Source organism: Nerophis ophidion, linkage group LG08 (genome assembly GCF_033978795.1).
Source record: "Nerophis ophidion isolate RoL-2023_Sa linkage group LG08, RoL_Noph_v1.0, whole genome shotgun sequence".
NCBI classification, from domain to species: Eukaryota; Metazoa; Chordata; class Actinopteri; order Syngnathiformes; family Syngnathidae; genus Nerophis; species Nerophis ophidion.
Genome location: NC_084618.1, coordinates 33,972,291 through 33,992,290, shown reverse-complemented (window position 1 = coordinate 33,992,290; position 20,000 = coordinate 33,972,291). Strand labels below are relative to the sequence as shown.

Sequence of the window (20,000 nt, the reverse complement as noted above, 5' to 3'; positions counted from 1 at the left end):
AAAATAAAAGCGCTGCAGTCTGCAAAAGGCCACCGGGCCACACTTTGGACACCATTAATGCAAGCAGTTTGAATAAAATAGCCTTTAAAAAGATGCTTTTGGATGGAAAAAATACAACTCTGAAAGTTATTGATGCTTGCAAAATGATGCGTGTCAGAAGTGTGAGAGGAATAAAATACATTTTAACGGAGCCTATGTCCACAATCCACAAAAACGTAGTAGTGGGCACAGAAATAACAATTGTGTATCTAAAGTAGACAAAGTAGCTTACCTATTTAGAACATCATGGGACTTTGTGTGAAGTAGGATGTTAAGGTACATACATCGGCTGACCATTTTAGTGGATGCTTTCATTAGGCTGTGTTGGAAAAATACATACAACATTTGACTAAGGCAAGCTACTACAACAAAAGCACAAGCGCTTCATAATCAACTTTGCTCACCTGAACATCTTTGGGACTCCTTCCAGGCTGCAGAGTCCTCCATCCTTCCCCAACAGAACCTCCACTCCCTTCAAAATCTCTTTGGGGTTCACTGGTACGCCCTCCATTTCTGAAAGACAAACCCCTAAGCAATTAGTATATGCAACAGCAGCAAGGTAAATATGTATTGCCTGGGTTTATTGGTTCCAAAAATTGGCTAATTGTGCAACCTTTAATGGGGCTTGTTTGCTGCCACAATGAAGAAATATGGCTCCACGTAACTGAATTCCACCGTGTCATTATCCATTAGGAAAACACCACATAAAAAAAATCAACGACACATCACAACTAATTCAGAATTGCATGCACCACTGGCTATTTTAATGAGATGACAATGAGCAAGGAAGGCCAGAAAGCTATCTAGCAAACTCATGTCATGGCGACACCATGGCAACCTACTTGCAAAGTCATGACTCACAAGTAAAACACTATAAACCCCCCTTCAAGTTACACAACACTAGCCAGCATCCAGCTATGACAGCCTTACACCTCTGCTTCAAAGATGAGCTGTTCGGGTTGCTGCATGTCAGTAGGGACACAGGCAGGAGTCATGTGTCCTGCAGAACCAGTTTGGCCACTCTATAACTTGCTGGACATTTGAACTGATGTGTGCTTCTGTGTGAGAGGTGCTATTTTTTTTCTGTTCATGTGTCAACTACAGCTAATGACAAACCAGTATTTTTGACCAATGGAATATTTACTAAGCATATGCAACTATTTAACAATAACACTAATTCAAATGTATACACAATTTATTGTTTCATATCAAATTCCTAATATTGTATGCAATAAACCAAAATGGATATACACACATTTGCAAGTTATGCATCAAAATGGAATACAATTTTAACAGCACATGTATTAAACATGTGCTACTCGCCTATTATTAATTTGCACATGTATAAATGGATGCTTTATGTGAGTGGAACCTGCATAAGTGGAAACCACTGACTTTAAGCAACCTAATTCAAATGGCCTTTGAAATATTTCCAGTTTTTGCAACAGAAAAAAAATCACATCTGAAAGCCAGAAATAATTTGAGCGCTAAACATGTAGTGTGGTGAAAAAGTATTTAGTCATCCACCGATTGTGCAAGTTCTCCCACTTAAAATAATGACAGAGGTCTGTAATTTTAATCATAGGTACACTTTAACTGTGAGACAGAATGTGAAAAAAAAAATCCAGGAATTCTCATTGTAGGAATTTTTAAGAATTTATTTGTAAATTATGGTGGAAAATAAGTATTTGGTCAACCATTCAAAGCTCTCACTGATGGAAGGAGGTTTTGGCTCAAAATCTCATGATACATGGCCCCATTCATTCTTTCCTTAACACGGATCAATCGTCCTGTCCCCTTAGCAGAAAAACAGCCCCAAAGCATGATGTTTCCACCCCCATGCTTCACAGTAGGTTTGGTGTTCTTGGGATGCAACTCAGTATTCTTCTTCCTCCAAACACGACGAGTTGAGTTTATACCAAAATGGATACATGGATGATACAGCAGAGGATTGGGAGAATGTCATGTGGTCAGATGAAACCGAAGTAGAACTTTTTGGGAGAAACGCAACTCGCCTGGTTTGGAGAAAGAATACTGAGTTGCATCCCAAGAACACCATGGGGGTGGAAACATCATGCTTTGGGGCAGTTTTTCTGCTAAGGGCACAGGACGATTGATCTGTCTTAAGGAAAGAATGAATGGGGCCATATATCGTGAGATTTTGAGCCAAAACCTCCTTTCATTAGTGAGAGCTTTGAATGGTTGACCAAATGGTTATTTTCCACCATACTTTACAAATAAATTCTTTAAAATTCCTACAATGTCAATTCCTTGATTTTTTTTTTTTACATTCTGTCTCTCACTGTTGAAGTGTACCTATGATGAAAATTACAGACCTGTAATCGTGTGGGAGAACATGCACAATCGGTGGCTGAGTAAATACATTTTTGCCCCACTGTATGCATCAAAAGAGAGAATAATTTGAAGATGTTTGATCTCTACCTACATCGACATGCATCAAGGGAATATAACTCAGCCTACATTTACATTCATCAGGTCAATATTATAATGGCAATGCATGGTAATTGTAACTTGATTATTTAATTGGTTACATAAGTTTCACTTTAAAATTAATTGTAATAGTAATTCTAACTTTTGATTTTTAAACTGACTACATAATTTTCACTTTAAAAAATAATGCCCTATGTGACTCTGCATGATGTAATGCTTGAACTGAAAACAATGTGTTTAAATCAGGTCATATGGTCGTTCCCTTTAAGTGCAGATGTGCAAACCTTCAAGTGCAGATGTGCATGTATATTACAATAGCAGAACACACTAATCAATCATTTTTCAAACTCATGAGATGTTTTGTTGTATCCACATGGGAGCAAATATAGAATTGGCTTATCCATCCATCCATTTTCTACCGCATATTTTCCTTTTGGAGTCGCTGGCGCCTATCTCAGCTACAATCAGGCGGAAGGAGGGGTACACCCTGGACAAGTCGCCACCTTATTGCAGGGCCAACAGAGATAGACAGACAACATTCACACTCAACATTCACACACAAAGGCCAATTTAGTGTTGTCAATCAACCTATCCCCAGGTGCATGTCTTTGGAAGTGGGAGGAAGCCGGAGTACCCGGAGAGAACCCACGCATTCACGGGGAGAACATGCAAACTCCACACAGAAAGATCCCAAGCCTGGGATTTAACCCAGGAGTATACACTTTGGGATTTTTGATTTACATAAGCCAATTCTCGTGTAACAATGAGAATTGGCTTATATAAATCAAAAATCCCAAAGTGTATAATGTGTTTTTCATACATACACATGGGAGCAAATATAGAATTGGCTTATTAAATCCAAGTGTTTACAACGACCATGCTGGCTGGTTGGGACTCCATTTCCTGTGTTGTCTAATCTATTTTGTCAGTCAAGTACAAATCCTTTCATTCGATTACCTATCAGCTCACTGGAAATGCCATGATGTGAGGGATCAGTTAGGTCTTACCAGGTTAAAAGTCGTAGTAGATGTTTTATACTGTCTCTGAACTCCACAACACTGCAAATAATTGATAGCCTGCAAGTGGCAGAATTGTTACACATGTTCATACAATAACATTGTCAAAACAGGGCTACAGTGAATGGATACAATATCGTCTTGTGTAGTAGTTTGGCTAACTCAATATTTATATATAAAAAACATGTTACATCTCAAGTTATTGTCACTAAATAGGATGTTTTTTTTTTTCAAAAATAGCCTAGTTTTTTTTTTTTAGATCTCATTGTTACATAAAGGCAGTTCAGTGGCGAGGGGCGGGAGAATGTTCCCGTCAATGACTGCCTTGGTGCCATTCCCCTGCTAAATTTGGCAATGTAAGGCAGAACGTTTGTTTGGGGTTGAAATACGTCCGACTGAAAAAAAAAGTAGCTGCAGTCAATTTCGTTTCTAAGAAAACTCCCAGTGTAACATCGCCCCTAGAGGCAACACACGAACCTACAGTCCACCATTTTGTCAACTCCGAATTGCGTCATCCTGCAATCTTTATCCACAGATTGCGAAGGGCATGATCTACTAGTAGTCAACTCACATGTCCGTCAATCTTCGCTCTAATGCAATCTTTATGTGTAGATTGCGGTGGATATCAGTTCCGTGGAGCAGCCCCGACAAAGCCCTTATAGCCAAACCGTCCGACTTAGTAAATTAATAACCTGTTATCAAATAAAGGCAATCTTTATGATCAGATTGCTTATATATATTTATCTCATTATTTAACATTTACTTTCCAGCCTGTCCAGTCTCACACACGAAGAAACGGAGACTTATGTCGCCGTCTACATTCCTGTGTGAGCTCATGCTAAACAAAGGCTAGGGCTGCTAGCCAGCTACCTCCGAGGATTAATGTTGCATTTTCACTACTTCCCTCCAAAAAAAAATACAAGAAAATTGTAAAATACATGTCCTCAAACGTCCAAGGAACATCACAGTGTGCTTTTCGGGCACACATTAACACATATAACGTCAACTTTTGATGGTTTTAATACCTGCTTCAAAATTTCTACTAGGTGTGGCTGTGGTAGCTAAAAGGCTAGCCTTTCCCTCAAGAACAATCTGGAGGCAAAAATGGTAATAAGATGTCCATTACTTGAAGAAAAAAAACATCAACTGAGTAGCTGGGGTCGAAGTCCTCGACGCCTCGAGTCTTCGGGAAAGCGAGTTTTAAACCTGCAAAAATACACAACAAAAAGACATCTTAGTTGGCAGGTGGCACTCCCGTGTAATTAACTCCATGTGTTGATTTGTGTGAAAAGGCTGGGGAGATTTCGCCCTCAATAGCCATAAAAATATATATATATGCTCGAATGTTTTGACGTCTTCACTTACCTTTGACTAAATCCAGGAATGGAGCAGAAGAGGAGGGACTTTGCTTTTATACCGAGTGACGCGTTTGTCGTCACCGCAGGCTGTTCGGCCTTTGTGACGCTCGCGCAAAATGGCGGACAACAGACCTCGTGCCGTTGTCAAAAGACATAATGGCGAATCGCGCAGTTTTTCGACAATTGCGTGGGATTCCTACCAAATTAAGATTTACCAGTCACATGTTTTGTTACGGCCCGGACCAGAGAACACACTACGACAACATATGTGATGTAATCGACATGCACTTTATACATAATGCGAGGAAAATAATTGTCCAAAATGGCGACTGGCTGAGTTACAAATACACCGCATGGTTGGTCGATGAACTCAATGCTTTAACCTGGGTTTTTGAACACTAAATATTTAATCATTTCCAAAAAAAAAAAAAAAATAAAAACAACAACTGGGGATTTCCATGCTCGAAAAAAACAATTACGGTTAGGATTTTCTTAAAGCGACGTCACTTACCTTTAACCTTTCACCCTAAACTTCAGTAGGCAAAAATGTCTGCCTCCGTTCAAGGCGTTTTGAGGACAGTGTGCCGCATTTATCCTTCCATTTTATATCCACTGCGACAATACCAGGTACTGTATTTACTGCAACCGTCACATATCTGCGTATCACCCAATTAACCGAGTTATTGACGGTGAATGTTCTACATTTTACCATGAACCGATTAACGTGGACCCCGACTTAAACAAGTTGAAAAACTTATTCGGGTGTTACCATTTAGTGGTCAATTGTACTGAATATGTACTGTACTCTGCAATCTACTAATAATCACGTAATGATCGGCATGGTTGTGTGCTAAAAGAAGCTAACCCGTTATCTTATACATACATTGATTCATTGATACTTTTATTAGTAGATGGCACAGTTCAGTACATATTCCGTACAATTGACCACTAAATGGTAACACCCCAATAGGTTTTTCAACTTTAAATCGGGGTCCACGTTAATCATCCATTTCCTACCGCTTATTCCCCTTTGGGGTCGCGGGGGGAGCTGGTGCCTATCTTAGCTACAATCGGGCGGAAGGCGGGGTACACCCTGGACAAGTCGCCACCTCACCGCACGGCCAACACAGATAGACAACATTCACTCTCACAATCACACTCTAGGGCAGTGGTTCTTAACCTTGTTGCAGGTACCCAACCCCACTAGTTTCATGTGCGCATTCATCGAATCCTTCTTTAGTGAAAAATAAAATGTTTTTTTTTTTCAAATTCAAGACAAAGTTGTATGTTTTTGGTAACACTATAGTATAGGGGAACATATTCTAAGTAACAAAGACTTAAAAGCCTACCGAAATTAGATTTTCTTATTTAAATGGGGATAGCAGGTCCATTCTATGTGTCATACTTGATCATTTCGCGATATTGCCATATTTTTGCTGAAAGTAGAGAACATCCACGATAAAGTTAGCAACTGGAGAAAAGCCCTGCCTCTACCGGAAGTCGCAGACGATGACGTCACATGTTGATGGCTCCTCATATATTCACATTGATTTTAATGGGAGCCTCTAACAAAAACAGCTATTCAGACCGAGAAAACGACAATTTCCCCATTAATTTGAGCGAGGATGAAAGATTCGTGTTTGAGGATATTGATAGCAATGGACTAGAAAAAAAACAAAAAAAACGCGATTGCAATCGCGTTGCATTGAGACTGATTCATATGTTTTTTGAGACATTTACTAAGATAATTCTGGGAAATCCCTTATCTTTCTATTGTGTTGCTATTGTTTAAGTGAGTTTAACAGTACCTGATAGTCGGAAGTGTACGTCCACGGCCGGGTGTTGACGCGCAGTGTCTCAGGGAAGTCGACGGCAGCTGTTCGGGAGGCGCAAGCTCAGCTGATCTCCGGTAAGTGGCGACTTTTTAACCACAAGTTTCTCACCGAAACCTGCTGGTTGACAAGTGGTCGGGATCCATGTCCGCTGTGATCCATAGTAAAGTTTCAACTCCGTGAATTTTAAACAAGGAATCACCGTGTGTTTGTGTGGCTAAAGGCTAAAGCTTCTCAACTCCATTGTTCTACTTTGACTTCTCCAATCTTAATTGAACAAATTGCAAAAGATTCAGCAACACAGATCTCCAAAATACTGTGTATTCTTGCCGTTAAAGCAGACGACTTTTAGCTGTGTGTGTGCGCAGCGCTCATATTCATAACAGCCCTTGACGTCACGCATACACGTCATTACGCGACGTTTTCAAGAAAAAACTCCCGGGAAATTTAAAATTGCAATTTAGTAAACTAAAAAGGCCGTATTGGCATGTGTTGCAATGTTAATATTTCATCATTGATATATAAACTATTAGACTGCGTTGCGTGGTGGGTAGTAGTGGGTTTCAGTAGGCCTTTAATTTAGAGTTACAGTATTTGGACACTAGGGGAACATATTCTAAGTAATAAAGACTTAATTTAGAGTTATTTGGTTAGGGTTAGGGTCATGGTTAGAGGGTTAGGGTTATAATAAGGCCATGCCGAATAAATAAATAAATGATAAATGGGTTGTACTTGTATAGCGCTTTTCTACCTTCAAGGTACTCAAAGCGCTTTGACACTACTTCCACATTTACCCATTCACACACACATTCACACACTGATGGAGGGAGCTGCCATGCAAGGCGCGAACCAGCACCCGTCAGGAGCAAGGGTGAAGTGTCTTGCTCAGGACACAACGGACATGACGAGGTTTGTACTAGGTGGGAATTGAACCAGGGACGCTCGGGTTGCGTACGGCCACTCTCCCACTGCGCCACGCCGTCCCTGAATAAGGCATTAATTAGTACTTAATAATTAGTTAAGAGCCAATATGTTACTAATTTGCATGTTAATAAGCAACTAAATATTGGTGAATATGTTCCCCATACTAAAGTGTTACCATGTTTTTTTTACTGGTGCACAAAATGAACCGTGCATGAACATCACCTTGTTCAAACAACAAAACCAAGACAGTGCATAAACTGACAACAAATTACACTCCTGGAAATCAGTCAGCTGTTGCCGTATCCGTAATATGCCAACAGGGAGAAGTTTGTATTTACACGAAGAGTCGGGTGTGTTTTGACCTCGGCCGAACCCCTGAGGTCAACTCACCAAACCCCTAGGGGTCGATCGAACCCTGGTTAAGAACCACTGCACTAGGGCCAATTTAGTGTTGCCAATCAACCTATCCCCAGGTGCATGTCATTGGAAGTGGGAGGAAGCCGGAGTACCCCACGCATTCCCACGTTAATTCATGGTAAATATAGTATGGGATGTGAACGAGCATAGCATTAACATTAAATGCGTCCGTTTCATAGCCTCATGATTTATTTTGTGGTTTTGTGTATAGTGTATATATATTTTTTTTAGGCTTTATGAAAAGTTTGTTGTAGTATCGGATTGATAAACTGATCCGGAAAGCCAGCCAAACTATTGGCTCGCAGTTAGAGGCGTTTGTGTCAGTGAGGGACAAACTGCTGGCCATCATGGACAATCCTGCCCACCCACTCCACCAGAGAAATTGAGGGACAGCGCAGTTCATACTCCAACAGGCTCCCTTCAGCTTCCTTCCTGCACTGTGCAATTCAAGAACTCCTTCATTCCGCACTCCATCCAGCTGTATAATCACTCCCCAAACAGCATTAGATAATATCCGTCCATTACCTGACACCCTCTATGTCAGCTACTTCTCTTTGTTTTTAATGTCTATACCATATTTCTTTGAATTGCCAACGGGGCGCTAAATAATTTAAAACCTCTTCTCACTCCTGCGCTTACCAAAGGCATGCGGTAAAAGTAAGCATGCGCCAGTTATTTTAAAACCTCTTCTCACTCCGGCACTTACCAAAGGTATGCAGTAAAAATTTTAGTGTGATGTAAGCTTAGACCTTAAATCCTACTGAATAGTTCTTAATCTTCTTCCCTTTATGCAATTTCAAATTACCTGTATTGAAATCAGCCACCTCCATTTTGAAAATGATGACAGGGGAAGTGGCACTCGTGACGTCACGAGTTTGACCAGGCGGTAATTCAAGGCAGGCGCATACTATATGCCCTGCGGCAATTCAAGGAAATACAGTATTCTATTTTCCGCTGAATCTACTCTCTATTTTATGCTTGGGCTGCCACATATACTGTGATATTACACATAATAATTGGTAGGGGTGTGGGAAAAAATCGATTCGAATACGAATCGAATTGAATTGTTTATATTGTGCGATTCAGAATCGATTCTAATTTTTAAAAAATCAATTTTTATTTTTTTTAAAATTAAAAACAAAACTATTTTTTTTTTTTTTTTTTTAAATCAATCCAACAAACCACTACACAGCAATACCATAACAATGCAATCCAATTCCAAAACCAAACCTGACTCAACAACACTCAGAACTGCAATATACAGAGCACTTGAGAGGAGACACAAACACGACACAGAACAAACCAAAAGTAGTGAAACAAAAATGAATATCATCAACAACAGTATCAATATTAGTTATAATTTCAGCATAGCAGTGATTAAAAATCCCTCATTGACATTATCATTAGACATTTATAAAAATAAAAAAAAAGTGTCACAGTGGTATACACTTGCATCACATCTCATAAGCTTGACAACACACACTGTGTCCAATATTTTCACAAAGATAAAATAAGTCATATTTTTGGTTCGTTTAATAGTTAAACAAATTTATATTATTGCAATCAGTTGATAAAACATTGTCCTTTACAATCATAAAAGCATTTTACAAAAATCTACTACTCTGCTAGCATCTCAGCAGACAAGGGTAGATCCTGCTGAAATCCTATGTATTGAATGAATACAGAATCGTTTTAAATCGGGAAAAAAATCGTTTTTGAATCGAGAATCGAATCGAATCGAAAAAATCGATATATTATCGAATCGTGACTCCAAGAATCGATATTGAATCGAATCGTGGGATACCCAAAGATTCACAGCCCTAGTAATTGGTATATATTGTATATATGTTATAGACATAATATATCTGTATATATAATATGCTGTACACAAATTAAGTATATATTGTATATATTCGCAGATATTTTATATTGCTACATCTAGTCTATTTATACCTGCATTGTCATTTCCATCCTTACACTTTCCATCGATGTAACTGAGCTACTGTGTTGAACAATTTCCCTTGTGGATCATTAAAGTTTGTCTAAGTCTAAGTTAGTAGAAGACTTTTTCAGTTTCACGTCCATTTGAATGCATATACAAGACTACTACAGTAAACAAATATTGCCAATCGAAACTTAATCCAGAGTGTAGTCCCTGTGAAGGTATACAGAGATTTCAGTCGAATTGACAACGAAAATGGACAAGCGGTAGAAATGGATGGATGGATGGATGGATAGTTCTCAACCTTTTTTCACTAAGTACCACCATAACGACCAACATTTAAAATGCAGTAGCGTAATAGGTCTAAGTATTCATTAAAAACACTCAGCAGAGTACATGTAATATTTTTGGCCACTGCAACATTACACAGTTTGACCAGTTACACTGTATACAATAAAACAATCTACTTAAATTATGAATCAAACAAACTTTATTGCACGTACAATATTCAACTACAGGTAAGTGATTCTTTGGCGTACCACAGTTAAGAGGATCACTGTAATAGACACATTTTTTATTTTGTTTTAATGGTCACTCCCAGTTATGTATTAATGCCTGCCTAGTTTCACTTGTTATATTCTTATTTTACTGTTGTATTTTTATTCTCATTGATGCTTTTTATTTTTATTCTTATTGTAATATTTTTGTATTTTGTTTCCATTTATACCCCCATTATTTACCTTTTACTTTTTAAATTTGATCTCAATTCTGTACATTGCTGCTGGAATTTTAATTTTTCCTAAGGGAACACTCCTTAAGTAATCAATAAAGTAGTATTTATCTATATGTCTATTTATCTATCTATTAATGAGATAATGCATCATGTCGACAGTGTTGAGAATTGTATGTTTTTTTGTCTTCAACCAGAAGATATCTTTAAGAACATGTCCGGCAGCTCTTCGACCATTTTCACCCCCGAGCCACGCTTTCTGCAAAGCAGCGTCGCTCCAGGCTGAGGATGCTGCTCAGCCGGCCACGGATGCTGCTCAGGCGACCTCTCGGTACAAAGACAGACCGTGGGATTATCTGGAGAGTGAAGGTATGTTGTATTTAAATCGTTTTGCGCAGACTTTGAATTTATAAATCTGTGACTCAATTCTCTATTGACAGAATACATCGAGAGGTATGGGACCAAGACTGTGTGGGCTGACTATAAAAGGAACCACAAAGGACCCATTCCACCACAAAAGACTCGCAAGACCTGCATAGTAATCATTGTTTCTATATATTTTTCCAAGGTCTAAAGTAGGGCTGGGCGATATGGCCTTTTTATTAATATCTCAATATTTTTAAGCCATATCACAATATATATCACGATATTTTGCCTTAGCCTTGAATGAACATTTGATGCATATAATCACAGCAGTATGATGATTCTATGTGTCTACATTAAAACATTCTTCTTCATACTGTATTAATATATGCTAATTTTTAACTTTCATGCAGAGAGGGAAACCACAATTAAGTCAATTTACCAAAACTGTTATTAAGCAGTGGCAAAAATATTCATGTCATTTCAAAACAGAAAGTGCAAGATTGTCAGACATTTTAAAACAAGCTATTGGTGCACTTTAGTGCATGATGTCACTAAGATGACATATCAAAACAACACTAAATTAAAGTGCACTTTTTGTACAGAACGCAACGACAATAGATTAAAACAAAGTGTACTTTTGTGCATGATGTCACATGATATTTCAATAACTCGAATAAAAATGAGCTGCGTAACAGGAAATCAAATAGTGTATGTCCTTTGCTATGTGGTAGGTTTTTTCATACGATCTGGAAATGGTTGCTTCGGCATTTTATGGGTATGGCACCGAACGAAGATGTTGACATGCAATTTCAAGCACTCTTCATTTTCTAGCGGGGAACTTTTCAAATGATGCTACACATTAGCAGTAGGTGCTACTTTTTGTAACAACGCTTTTGTCGCATACTTGTTCGACATTGATTGATTGATTGAAACTTTTATTGATAGATAGTACAGTACATATTCCATACAATTGACCACTATATGGTAACACCCGAATACGTTTTTCAACTTGTTTAAGTCGGGGTCCACGTTAATCAATTCATGGTAATATTCCCGTATGAAGCCAAAGCAGCGCCAGACGATGGACCCCGTGCTGATTTTCTTGGGATTTAATTCTTACTTCATTTGTTACCAGATTGGCACCTTCTTTCTCTCATATTACCACTCCGCTAGCAACACAGCTAATGTTGCCCATGCTGCTACCTCTCATTCGAGTGCGTATGATGCGACAGTACGTGACGTATGTAAGAAGGTGCGCTTGTCTGTGAGAAGGAGAAGCAGGGAAGAGTGAGAAGAGCCTGTAGTGTAATGCCAGCAGCTAAAAGCAACTGCGTGAGAACGTATACTCGACTATCACGATATAGTCATTTTCTATATTGCACGGAGACAAACCCACGATATATCGAGTATATCGATATATCGCCCAACCCTAGTCCAAAGATTTGCAGCTTTAATATAGACCAACGGTTCTCAAACCTTTTTCACCAAGTACCATCATAATGACCAACATTAAAATATAGTAGCATAGTAGGCTTACGTGTTCATTAAAAACAAGTCACATAACAGTAACACAATGTGTTTAAATATAGAATAATAAAACACTGTATTTTAGTCAGGGGATTATTTGACATACCACCAGATAGAGGCCCGCCTATAACAGTTTGAGAATCCCTGATATGGACTATCTACTCCACTCATATTTTGCAACCTTTTTATTATATATCTATCTATGGATCTATTTATCCATCCATTTTCTACCGCTTGTCCCTGTCGGGATTGCGGGGGGTGGGGGGCTGGAAGCTATCCCAGCTGCACTCGGGCTGGACAAGTCGCCACCTCTTCGCAGGGCTAACACAGACAACATTCACTCACACATTCACACACCCAGACGAAATAAATCTAAAGTATCAAAAATACTAAAATTAGTGAACATTAGTAATACTTTAGATAAGACCATGCGGGTATAATCCACCAGTGCAAAATTCAAATAATTGTAATATGATGCATGATTTTGTTCAGGAGTGTTTATTGAAAAAAAAAAAAAGTGAGTTACGGCAATTCATCAAACTTGTTTTTTTTTTTTTTTCAGAGAAAAAACAAGTTATGTGGAAACCCCTGTCCAATATGTCGGGATCAAAATGTGATTATTCATCCTCAGGTGGGTTCATTGTTTGCTCATTTTAATAGACTTCACAAGTTACGCTGTACTCACCAGACTGTAAAAGACGTGAGTAGCGATGCACTGTGCACATTATAAGTGAAAAGAGAGGAAGAAGTGAAAGACAAGAGTTTTTTCTTTTAGGCATTTATTTGGTGATCAAATACAAGCAAGCACAAAAGGCAGAGTATTGACCTCGCGAGTGAAACCACAGAGTGCATACAACTTCTGTGCAAACTGTACAGAAAAGCTCCCGGAGCAACACAGCCTTTATCACTTCCAAAGTGAAGACACAGCTGAGAAACACTATTCCGCCAATTGGGAAGGCAAAGTGTTGCCTTGCCAGTGGTGTTCAAAGTGTGGCCGGTGGGTCATTTGTGGAACATAGCTCTTTTTTACGGACATTTGGGACGTTGTAGAAATAAAATAAGCACAAATGAAAACATTGACCAAAAAAAAAAAACTGAAATGTTGTTACTAATAACCCATTCAGGGACTTGTCTTTAAATATGTTTTAGCCTTATACTTTGTCAGGCCACCACCATATTGAAATAATATTAAGATTGTATTATGCACCTAAGAGTACCATGCCACAGTTATTTTTTAATGTTAATAATGTAATAGAAATATACAACCAATAACATTTATGATCATATTCATAAAACTATTGTTTTATGATGACTTGAAGACTGTTGTTTTTGTAATTTATAGTTACCTCTTGGTGTCTGCTACTGTTGAAGCACAGTGACCTTAAACAACCTGACAGTTTTAAAAGTCTTTTGAGTACCGTATTTTTTGGACTATAAGTCGCCGTTTTTTTCATAGTTTGTCTGGGGGTGCGACTTATACTCAGGGGCGAATTATGTGTGAAATTATTAACACATTAACGTAAAATATCAAATAATATTATTTAACTCATTCACGTAAGAGACTAGACGTATAAGATTTCATCGGATATAGCAAATAGGAGTGACAGATTGTTTGGTAAACGTATAGCATGTTCTATGTGTTATAGTTATTTGAATGACTCTTACCATAATATGTTACATTAACATACCAGGCACCTTCTCAGTTGGTTATTTATGTGTCATATAACGTATACTAATTCAGCCTGTTGTTCACTATTCTTTATTTTAGATTGCCTTTCAAATGTCTATTCTTGGTATTAGGTTTTATCAAATACATTTCCCCCAAAAATGCGACTTACAGTGGGGCAAAAAAGTATTTGGTCAGCCACCGATTGTGCAAGTTCTCCCACTTAAAATGATGACAGAGGTCTGTAATTTTCCTCATAGGTACACTTCAACTGTGAGAGGCAGAATGTGAAAAAAAAAATCCAGGAATTCACATTGTAGGAATTTCAAAAAATTTATTTGTAAATTATGGTGGAAAATAAGTATTTGGTCAACCATTCAGAGCTCTCACTGATGGAAGGAGGTTTTGGCTCAAAATCTCACGATACATGGCCCTATTCATTCTTTCCTTAACACGGATCAATTGTCCTGTCTCCTTAGCAGAAAAACAGCCCCAAAGCATGATGTTTCCACCCCCACGCTTCACAGTAGGTATGGTGTTCTTGGGATGCAACTCAGTATTCTTCTTCCTCCAAAGACGACAAGTTGAGTTTATACCAAAAAGTTCTATTTTGGTTTCATCTGACCACAAGACATTCTCCCAATCCTCTGCTGTATCACCCATGTATCCATTTTGGTATAAACTCAACTCGTCGTGTTTGGAGAAAGAATACTGAGTTGCATCCCAAGAACACCACACCTATTGTGAAGCATGGGGGTGGAAACATCATACTTTGGGGCTGTTTTTCTGCTAAGGGGACAGGACGATTGATCTGTGTTAAGGAAAGAATGAATGGGGTCATGTATCATGAGATTTTGAGCCAAAACCTCCTTCCATCAGTGAGAGCATTGAATGGTTGACCAAATAATTATTTCCCACCATTATTTACAAATAAATTCTTTAAAATTCCTACAATTTGAATTCCTGGATTTTTTCCACATTCTGTCTCTCACAGTTGAAGCGTACCTATGATGAAAATTACAGACCTCTGTCATCATTTTAAGTGGGAGAACTTGCACAATCGGTGGCTGACTAAATACTTTTTTGCCCCACTGTATACTCCAGTGCGACTTATATATGTTTTTTTCCTTCTTTATTATGCATTTTCGGCAGGCGCAATTTATACTCCGGAGCGACTTATACTCCGAAAAATATGGTACATGGGTTCAGCTTTATTTCTTATTGTATCAAATAAGTATCTAAAAACCAGAAATGTCCATATTGACTACTGAAATTCTGGTTTCGTGACAACCCTATTTGTTGGGGCTAAACTGCTCTTTTCCTTGTAGAATGTGAAACTGTTGGAGCAGTTCATCAGCCCTTACACTGGAATGGTGCATGATCCCACTAAAACTGGTGAGTCAGTCAAAACACACAGAAGTGCATGTGGTGCGTCATTTGAATAATATTCCTATTGCTTTTTGCAGGTGTGTGTATGAAACAGCAGAAGAAGCTGAATGCAACAATCAACATAGCACGAGATCATGGTATGTCATGTCTTTCCTGTATCAGTAGATTATATTTTGCTCTACCTTAAACACGTTCCGTTCCGTATGTTCTGGACTATAGTGCGCACCAGTCTGTCAGCTACATCCACTAAAATCTCAAAGAAAACTTTTTTTTTCTGTCTATTAGCCACACCGTAGATACAGTGGGGCAAAAAAGTATTTAGCCAGCCACCAATTGTGCAAGTTTGCACACCTAAAAAAAAGATGGGAGAGGCCTCTAATTTTCATCATAGGTATACCTAGACTATTACAGACAATAAGAGAAAAAAAATCCAGAAGATCCCCAACCTCAGTCACACTCCAAACTCCACTATGGCCAAGACAAAATAGCTGTCAAAGGACACTAGAAACACAATTGTAGACCTGCACCAGGCTGGGAAGACTGAATTTGCAATAGGTAAGCAGCATGGTGTGAAGAAATCAACTGTGGGAGCAATTATTAGAAAATGGAAGACATACAGGACCACTGATAATCTCCTTCCATCTGGGGCTCCACTCATAATCTCACCCCGTGAGGTCAAAATGATCACAAGAAAAGTGAGTATGGGCAGATGAAACCAAAATAGAACTTTTTGGTTAAAAACTCAACTTGTCGTGCTTGGAGGAGAAGGAATGCTGAGTTGCATCCAAAGAACACCATACCCACTGTGACACATGGGGGTGGAAACATCATGTTTTGGGGCTGTTTTTCTGCAAAGGGACCATGGGGCCATGTATCGTGACAATGATCCCAAACACATCACCCAGGCAACGAAGGAGTGGCTTCAAATAAGCATTTCCGGATCCTGGAGTGGCTTAGCCAGTCTCCAGAGCTCAACCCCATAGAAAGTCTTTGGAGGGAGTTGAAAGTCTGTGTTGGCCAGCGACAGCCCCAAAATATCACTGTTCTAGAGGAGATTTAGATAGATAGTACTTTATTCATTCCGTCAGGAGAGTTCCTTCAGGAAAATTAAAAATTTGCAATGAGGAATGGGCCATAATACCAGCAACAGTGTGTGAAAACCTTTGACATCAGCCTTTGTCAACAGAAGGTACATAACAAAATATTGAGATGAACTTTTATTGACCAAATACCTTTTTTCCATCATAATTTGCAAATACATTCTTTAAAAATCAGACAATGATTTTCTGGATTTTTCCCCTAATTTTGTCTGTAATAGTTGAGGTATACCTATGATGAAAATTATAGGCAATCATAATTACAGGCCTCCCATCTTTTTAAGTGGGAGAACTTCCACAATTGGTGACGGACTAAATACTTTTTACCCCCACTGTATATAAGTTGTGAAATAAGTCATTGACACAGAAAGATTTTGTAAATATGCATTTACATATCTTGTTTCTTAACAGTCCCTGTAAAACGGCATATCAAACACAACAGAAGTCATCGTCATGGACCCTCTAGCTGCGGCGCTAGCTTTCCAATCTGATAAACAGACTCAATAACTCCACGGTGATGTTTTAGTTAATTTACAAAACTGGAACAATGCAAATATCAAGCCATTTTCAGTTAATAATGCTAACACGGACATTTGCTAATGTGTTAGCATATTCACTAATGCTAATGACGATAGCTTGATTACATTACGATAGCATGTACATAATGCATGAAAACAATAGTTTTAGTTTTATTTTAAAACTTACAATCATTGCTTTTAGTGATGAATGGAGGATCCATACAAGTAGATGGAACTCCCACAAAACCAAAATAAATATTGTAGCTGGTCATGCCGCAGCACCTGCAGCAATGTTACCTCTAAGGTACGTGCCTGTGCAATTGCACACTGCAACTCTGGGCAGCGCACAAAATCGAGTAAAAAGATAAGCGCCTAACAGTGTGCACGTCTGCCGTCACTCACATTTGCGCCACTGAATGTTCAAGGAGTTTCGGCGTTTGCTCACACAGGAAAAATTGACCTGCAGTTAGCAAACTTGTCCAAAAGATGGCTCATTAGCACATAAAATAACACCTATTCAGTGTCTTTTGAAATATATTTGTCAAATATGGCTGAGGGTGGAGTGATTAATGCTTGTGCGTCAGAATAAGGGCCCTGGGCTCAGGGTCTTTCTGTGTTGTTTGCATGTTCTCCCCATGAGCATGTGGCTTCTTTCCTTTTCCAAAGACATGCACCTGGGGATAGGTTGATTGGCAACACTATATTGGCCCTAGTGTGAGTGTGAAAGTTAAAGTACCAATGATTCTCACACACACTCTAGGTGTGCTGAGATGGCTACCCTGCCTCCGCCACCTGAGTGCAGGTGGGATAGGCGCGAGCACCCCCACAACCTCAAAAGAGAAAAGTGGTAGAAAATGGATGGATGGTAAACATGGCTGTTGGCAAAAGTAAATAAATCCATAAATTATCTGCACTGTTTAATAAGTCGCAGGGTTCAAAGAATGGCAATAAAGTAGTGGCTTTTACTCCGGAATTTACAGTAATTATGTTTGTGGCTTTTTTGAAAGAATTGTAATGTAATCGTGGCAGAGCAATAGCAATAAGTCTGTTATGCTGCTGTATGTGCAATTAGTCATTTTCATGCTTAGCCTCAGGTCGACTGGAATAATGAGTAGGCGAGTGCAGTGGGCTTGGAACATGTTCTTTACAGAAAATTTGCCAAAAAATAGTCACATTTTCATAATGGGCCCTGAAGACCAATCCAATGATTAAATAGTGAACAAAGACTGGAGTGTTTATCACCTATCATGTTTGACAGAGGAATGTTTTCTGTCATTTCAGGCTTCCTTCCCTTTCAGATTCCCCATGTGGACTATTCAGGTGAAGATTACTCCAATTCCCATGACGCTGTGGGTGTAACACCTCCTGCCCCTTGTTTAACATCCGGCGAAGACTGGTATAGATGGTATGGTAAAATAATTCCGGACAAAAATGAAGTGGCGAAAGTGAGGAAGACCTATAAGGACTATCTAAAGCCAGGCATGTGATCATTGCAACATTAAATGAGTACTGGCACAGTTAAAATATTTAGTACCTGGTTCTATTATAGTGTTTCATGAACATAAAGATTGCAAAATAAAACACAAGGTGGAAAAATGATTTATTCTGTAGTTCTTTTTTTTACCTGAACCAACAAGGCATGATTTAATACAATTATCTACTATATTTATAGTAATAAATGGCAGGGTTAGCACCCCAGAAAAAATGTCGTTGAGACATGGTGAGCATTCCAGAGGGGTTATGTAGCCTTTTATAAGGGGGGTGGGGGCATGTTTCTCCCACGACTGTCCTGAGGTATCACGGATTAACTTTATTGACCATGGTCTCTCCCAGGGAGTCCAACACTTCTTTCTTATAGTCGTCAAAGTCTCCGTCGATGTTATTGATGCTGTAGTCTTCCACCACCCACAGTGTGCACTGAGTCTCAGTAATGAGACGGGCGTCGTGGCTAACAATGATCACAGCTGGAAAGCACAAGCAAACAATGCTCAATGGCAGTATATGCAACAATCTGTTAACTTTTGTCAATATTAAGCATCAGGATATAGAAATTTCATGACCATAAAACATAAGTTTTATAGCATTTTTCTGCAAAGACCATTTTGAATCCCAAAAGTCCCTAGTGAGTTTTCCTGCTGAGACAATAATGCAAATAGTAGCGTGTCTCGACGGAAGCCATTGTTTGTAAAAAGTTAGCCAAAATGAAGCTGAAAGTCTCTCCGACTATAAGAAACAAAGATTGAACTTTTTGGTGTGAATGCCAAATGTAATGTTTGGAGGAAAGCAGGCACCGCTCATCATTAGGCCAATACCATCCTCACAGTGAAGCGTGGTGGCAGCATCATACTGAGGGGATGTTTTTAATATTCAGAATAGATGGAAAGCTGAATGCAGCGATGTACAGAGACATCATGGATGAAAACTAATGCTTCCCATCCAACCTGATAGAGCTTGAGAGGAATGGGCGAAAGAGCCCAAAGATAGGCGTGCCAAGCTAGTGGCATCATATTTAAAAATATTTGAGGCTATATTTGCTGTCAGAGGTGCAAAAAGTACACATGATTTTTATTTTTAATTAATTTTCAAACATTTCTACTTTTCTGTGAAAATGGGATGCTGAGTGTACATTATTGAGAAATAAAACAGTGATACATTTTATGGGGTCTGCATACTTGCCATACCCACTTCTTGATAACTTTATAAATCATAACCCTTAAAGCAGGGGTCG

The 20,000-nt window shown here is 38.8% G+C and overlaps 3 protein-coding genes across 5 annotated transcripts in view; 1 reads left to right on the top strand and 2 right to left on the bottom strand.

Annotated features, from left to right (window-relative positions):
* Window positions 1–4,752, bottom strand: part of ppp1r10 (protein phosphatase 1, regulatory subunit 10) — a 14,971-nt gene extending 10,219 nt beyond the window's left edge. Inside the window, exons 1-3 of one of the 2 annotated variants that reach the window (XM_061908341.1) lie at window positions 4,532–4,752; window positions 444–567; window positions 272–358 (exon numbers count right to left, since the gene is read on the bottom strand). In XM_061908341.1, coding sequence (XP_061764325.1) covers window positions 272–358; window positions 444–550 — 194 coding nt within the window. In that variant the 5' untranslated portion in view covers window positions 551–567; window positions 4,532–4,752. The remainder of the gene's footprint in view (window positions 1–271; window positions 359–443; window positions 568–4,531) is intronic. The other variant, XM_061908340.1, reaches the window with a different exon arrangement.
* Window positions 4,753–5,351: 599 nt separating this feature from the next.
* mrps18b (mitochondrial ribosomal protein S18B) lies at window positions 5,352–18,871 on the top strand. 2 transcript variants are annotated; one of them, XM_061908348.1, is made up of 7 exons: window positions 5,352–5,491; window positions 10,910–11,078; window positions 11,150–11,247; window positions 13,165–13,233; window positions 15,597–15,663; window positions 15,735–15,794; window positions 18,554–18,871. In XM_061908348.1, the coding sequence occupies exons 1-7, from the start codon at window positions 5,411–5,413 to the stop codon at window positions 18,757–18,759; spliced, it is 750 nt and encodes a 249-aa protein (XP_061764332.1). In that variant the 5' UTR covers window positions 5,352–5,410; the 3' UTR covers window positions 18,760–18,871. The 2 variants fall into 2 exon arrangements, with proteins under 2 accessions (XP_061764332.1, XP_061764331.1); XM_061908347.1 differs by having other exon boundaries at window positions 5,357–5,491; window positions 10,907–11,078.
* Window positions 18,856–20,000, bottom strand: part of abcf1 (ATP-binding cassette, sub-family F (GCN20), member 1) — a 63,240-nt gene continuing 62,095 nt past the window's right edge. The window contains exon 25 of the mRNA XM_061908339.1: window positions 18,856–19,236. Coding sequence (XP_061764323.1) covers window positions 19,070–19,236 — 167 coding nt within the window. The 3' untranslated portion in view covers window positions 18,856–19,069. The remainder of the gene's footprint in view (window positions 19,237–20,000) is intronic.

Coding starts and splice junctions, on each gene's coding strand:
- mrps18b (XM_061908347.1), top strand. CDS start 5,411: ATGTCTGCCTCCGTTCAAGGCGTTTTGAGGACAGTGTGCCGCATTTAT. Junction 11,248..13,164: donor AGACTCGCAAGACCTGCATA/GTAATCATTGTT, acceptor TTTTTTTTTCAG/AGAAAAAACAAGTTATGTGG. Junction 15,664..15,734: donor GCATGATCCCACTAAAACTG/GTGAGTCAGTCA, acceptor TGCTTTTTGCAG/GTGTGTGTATGAAACAGCAG.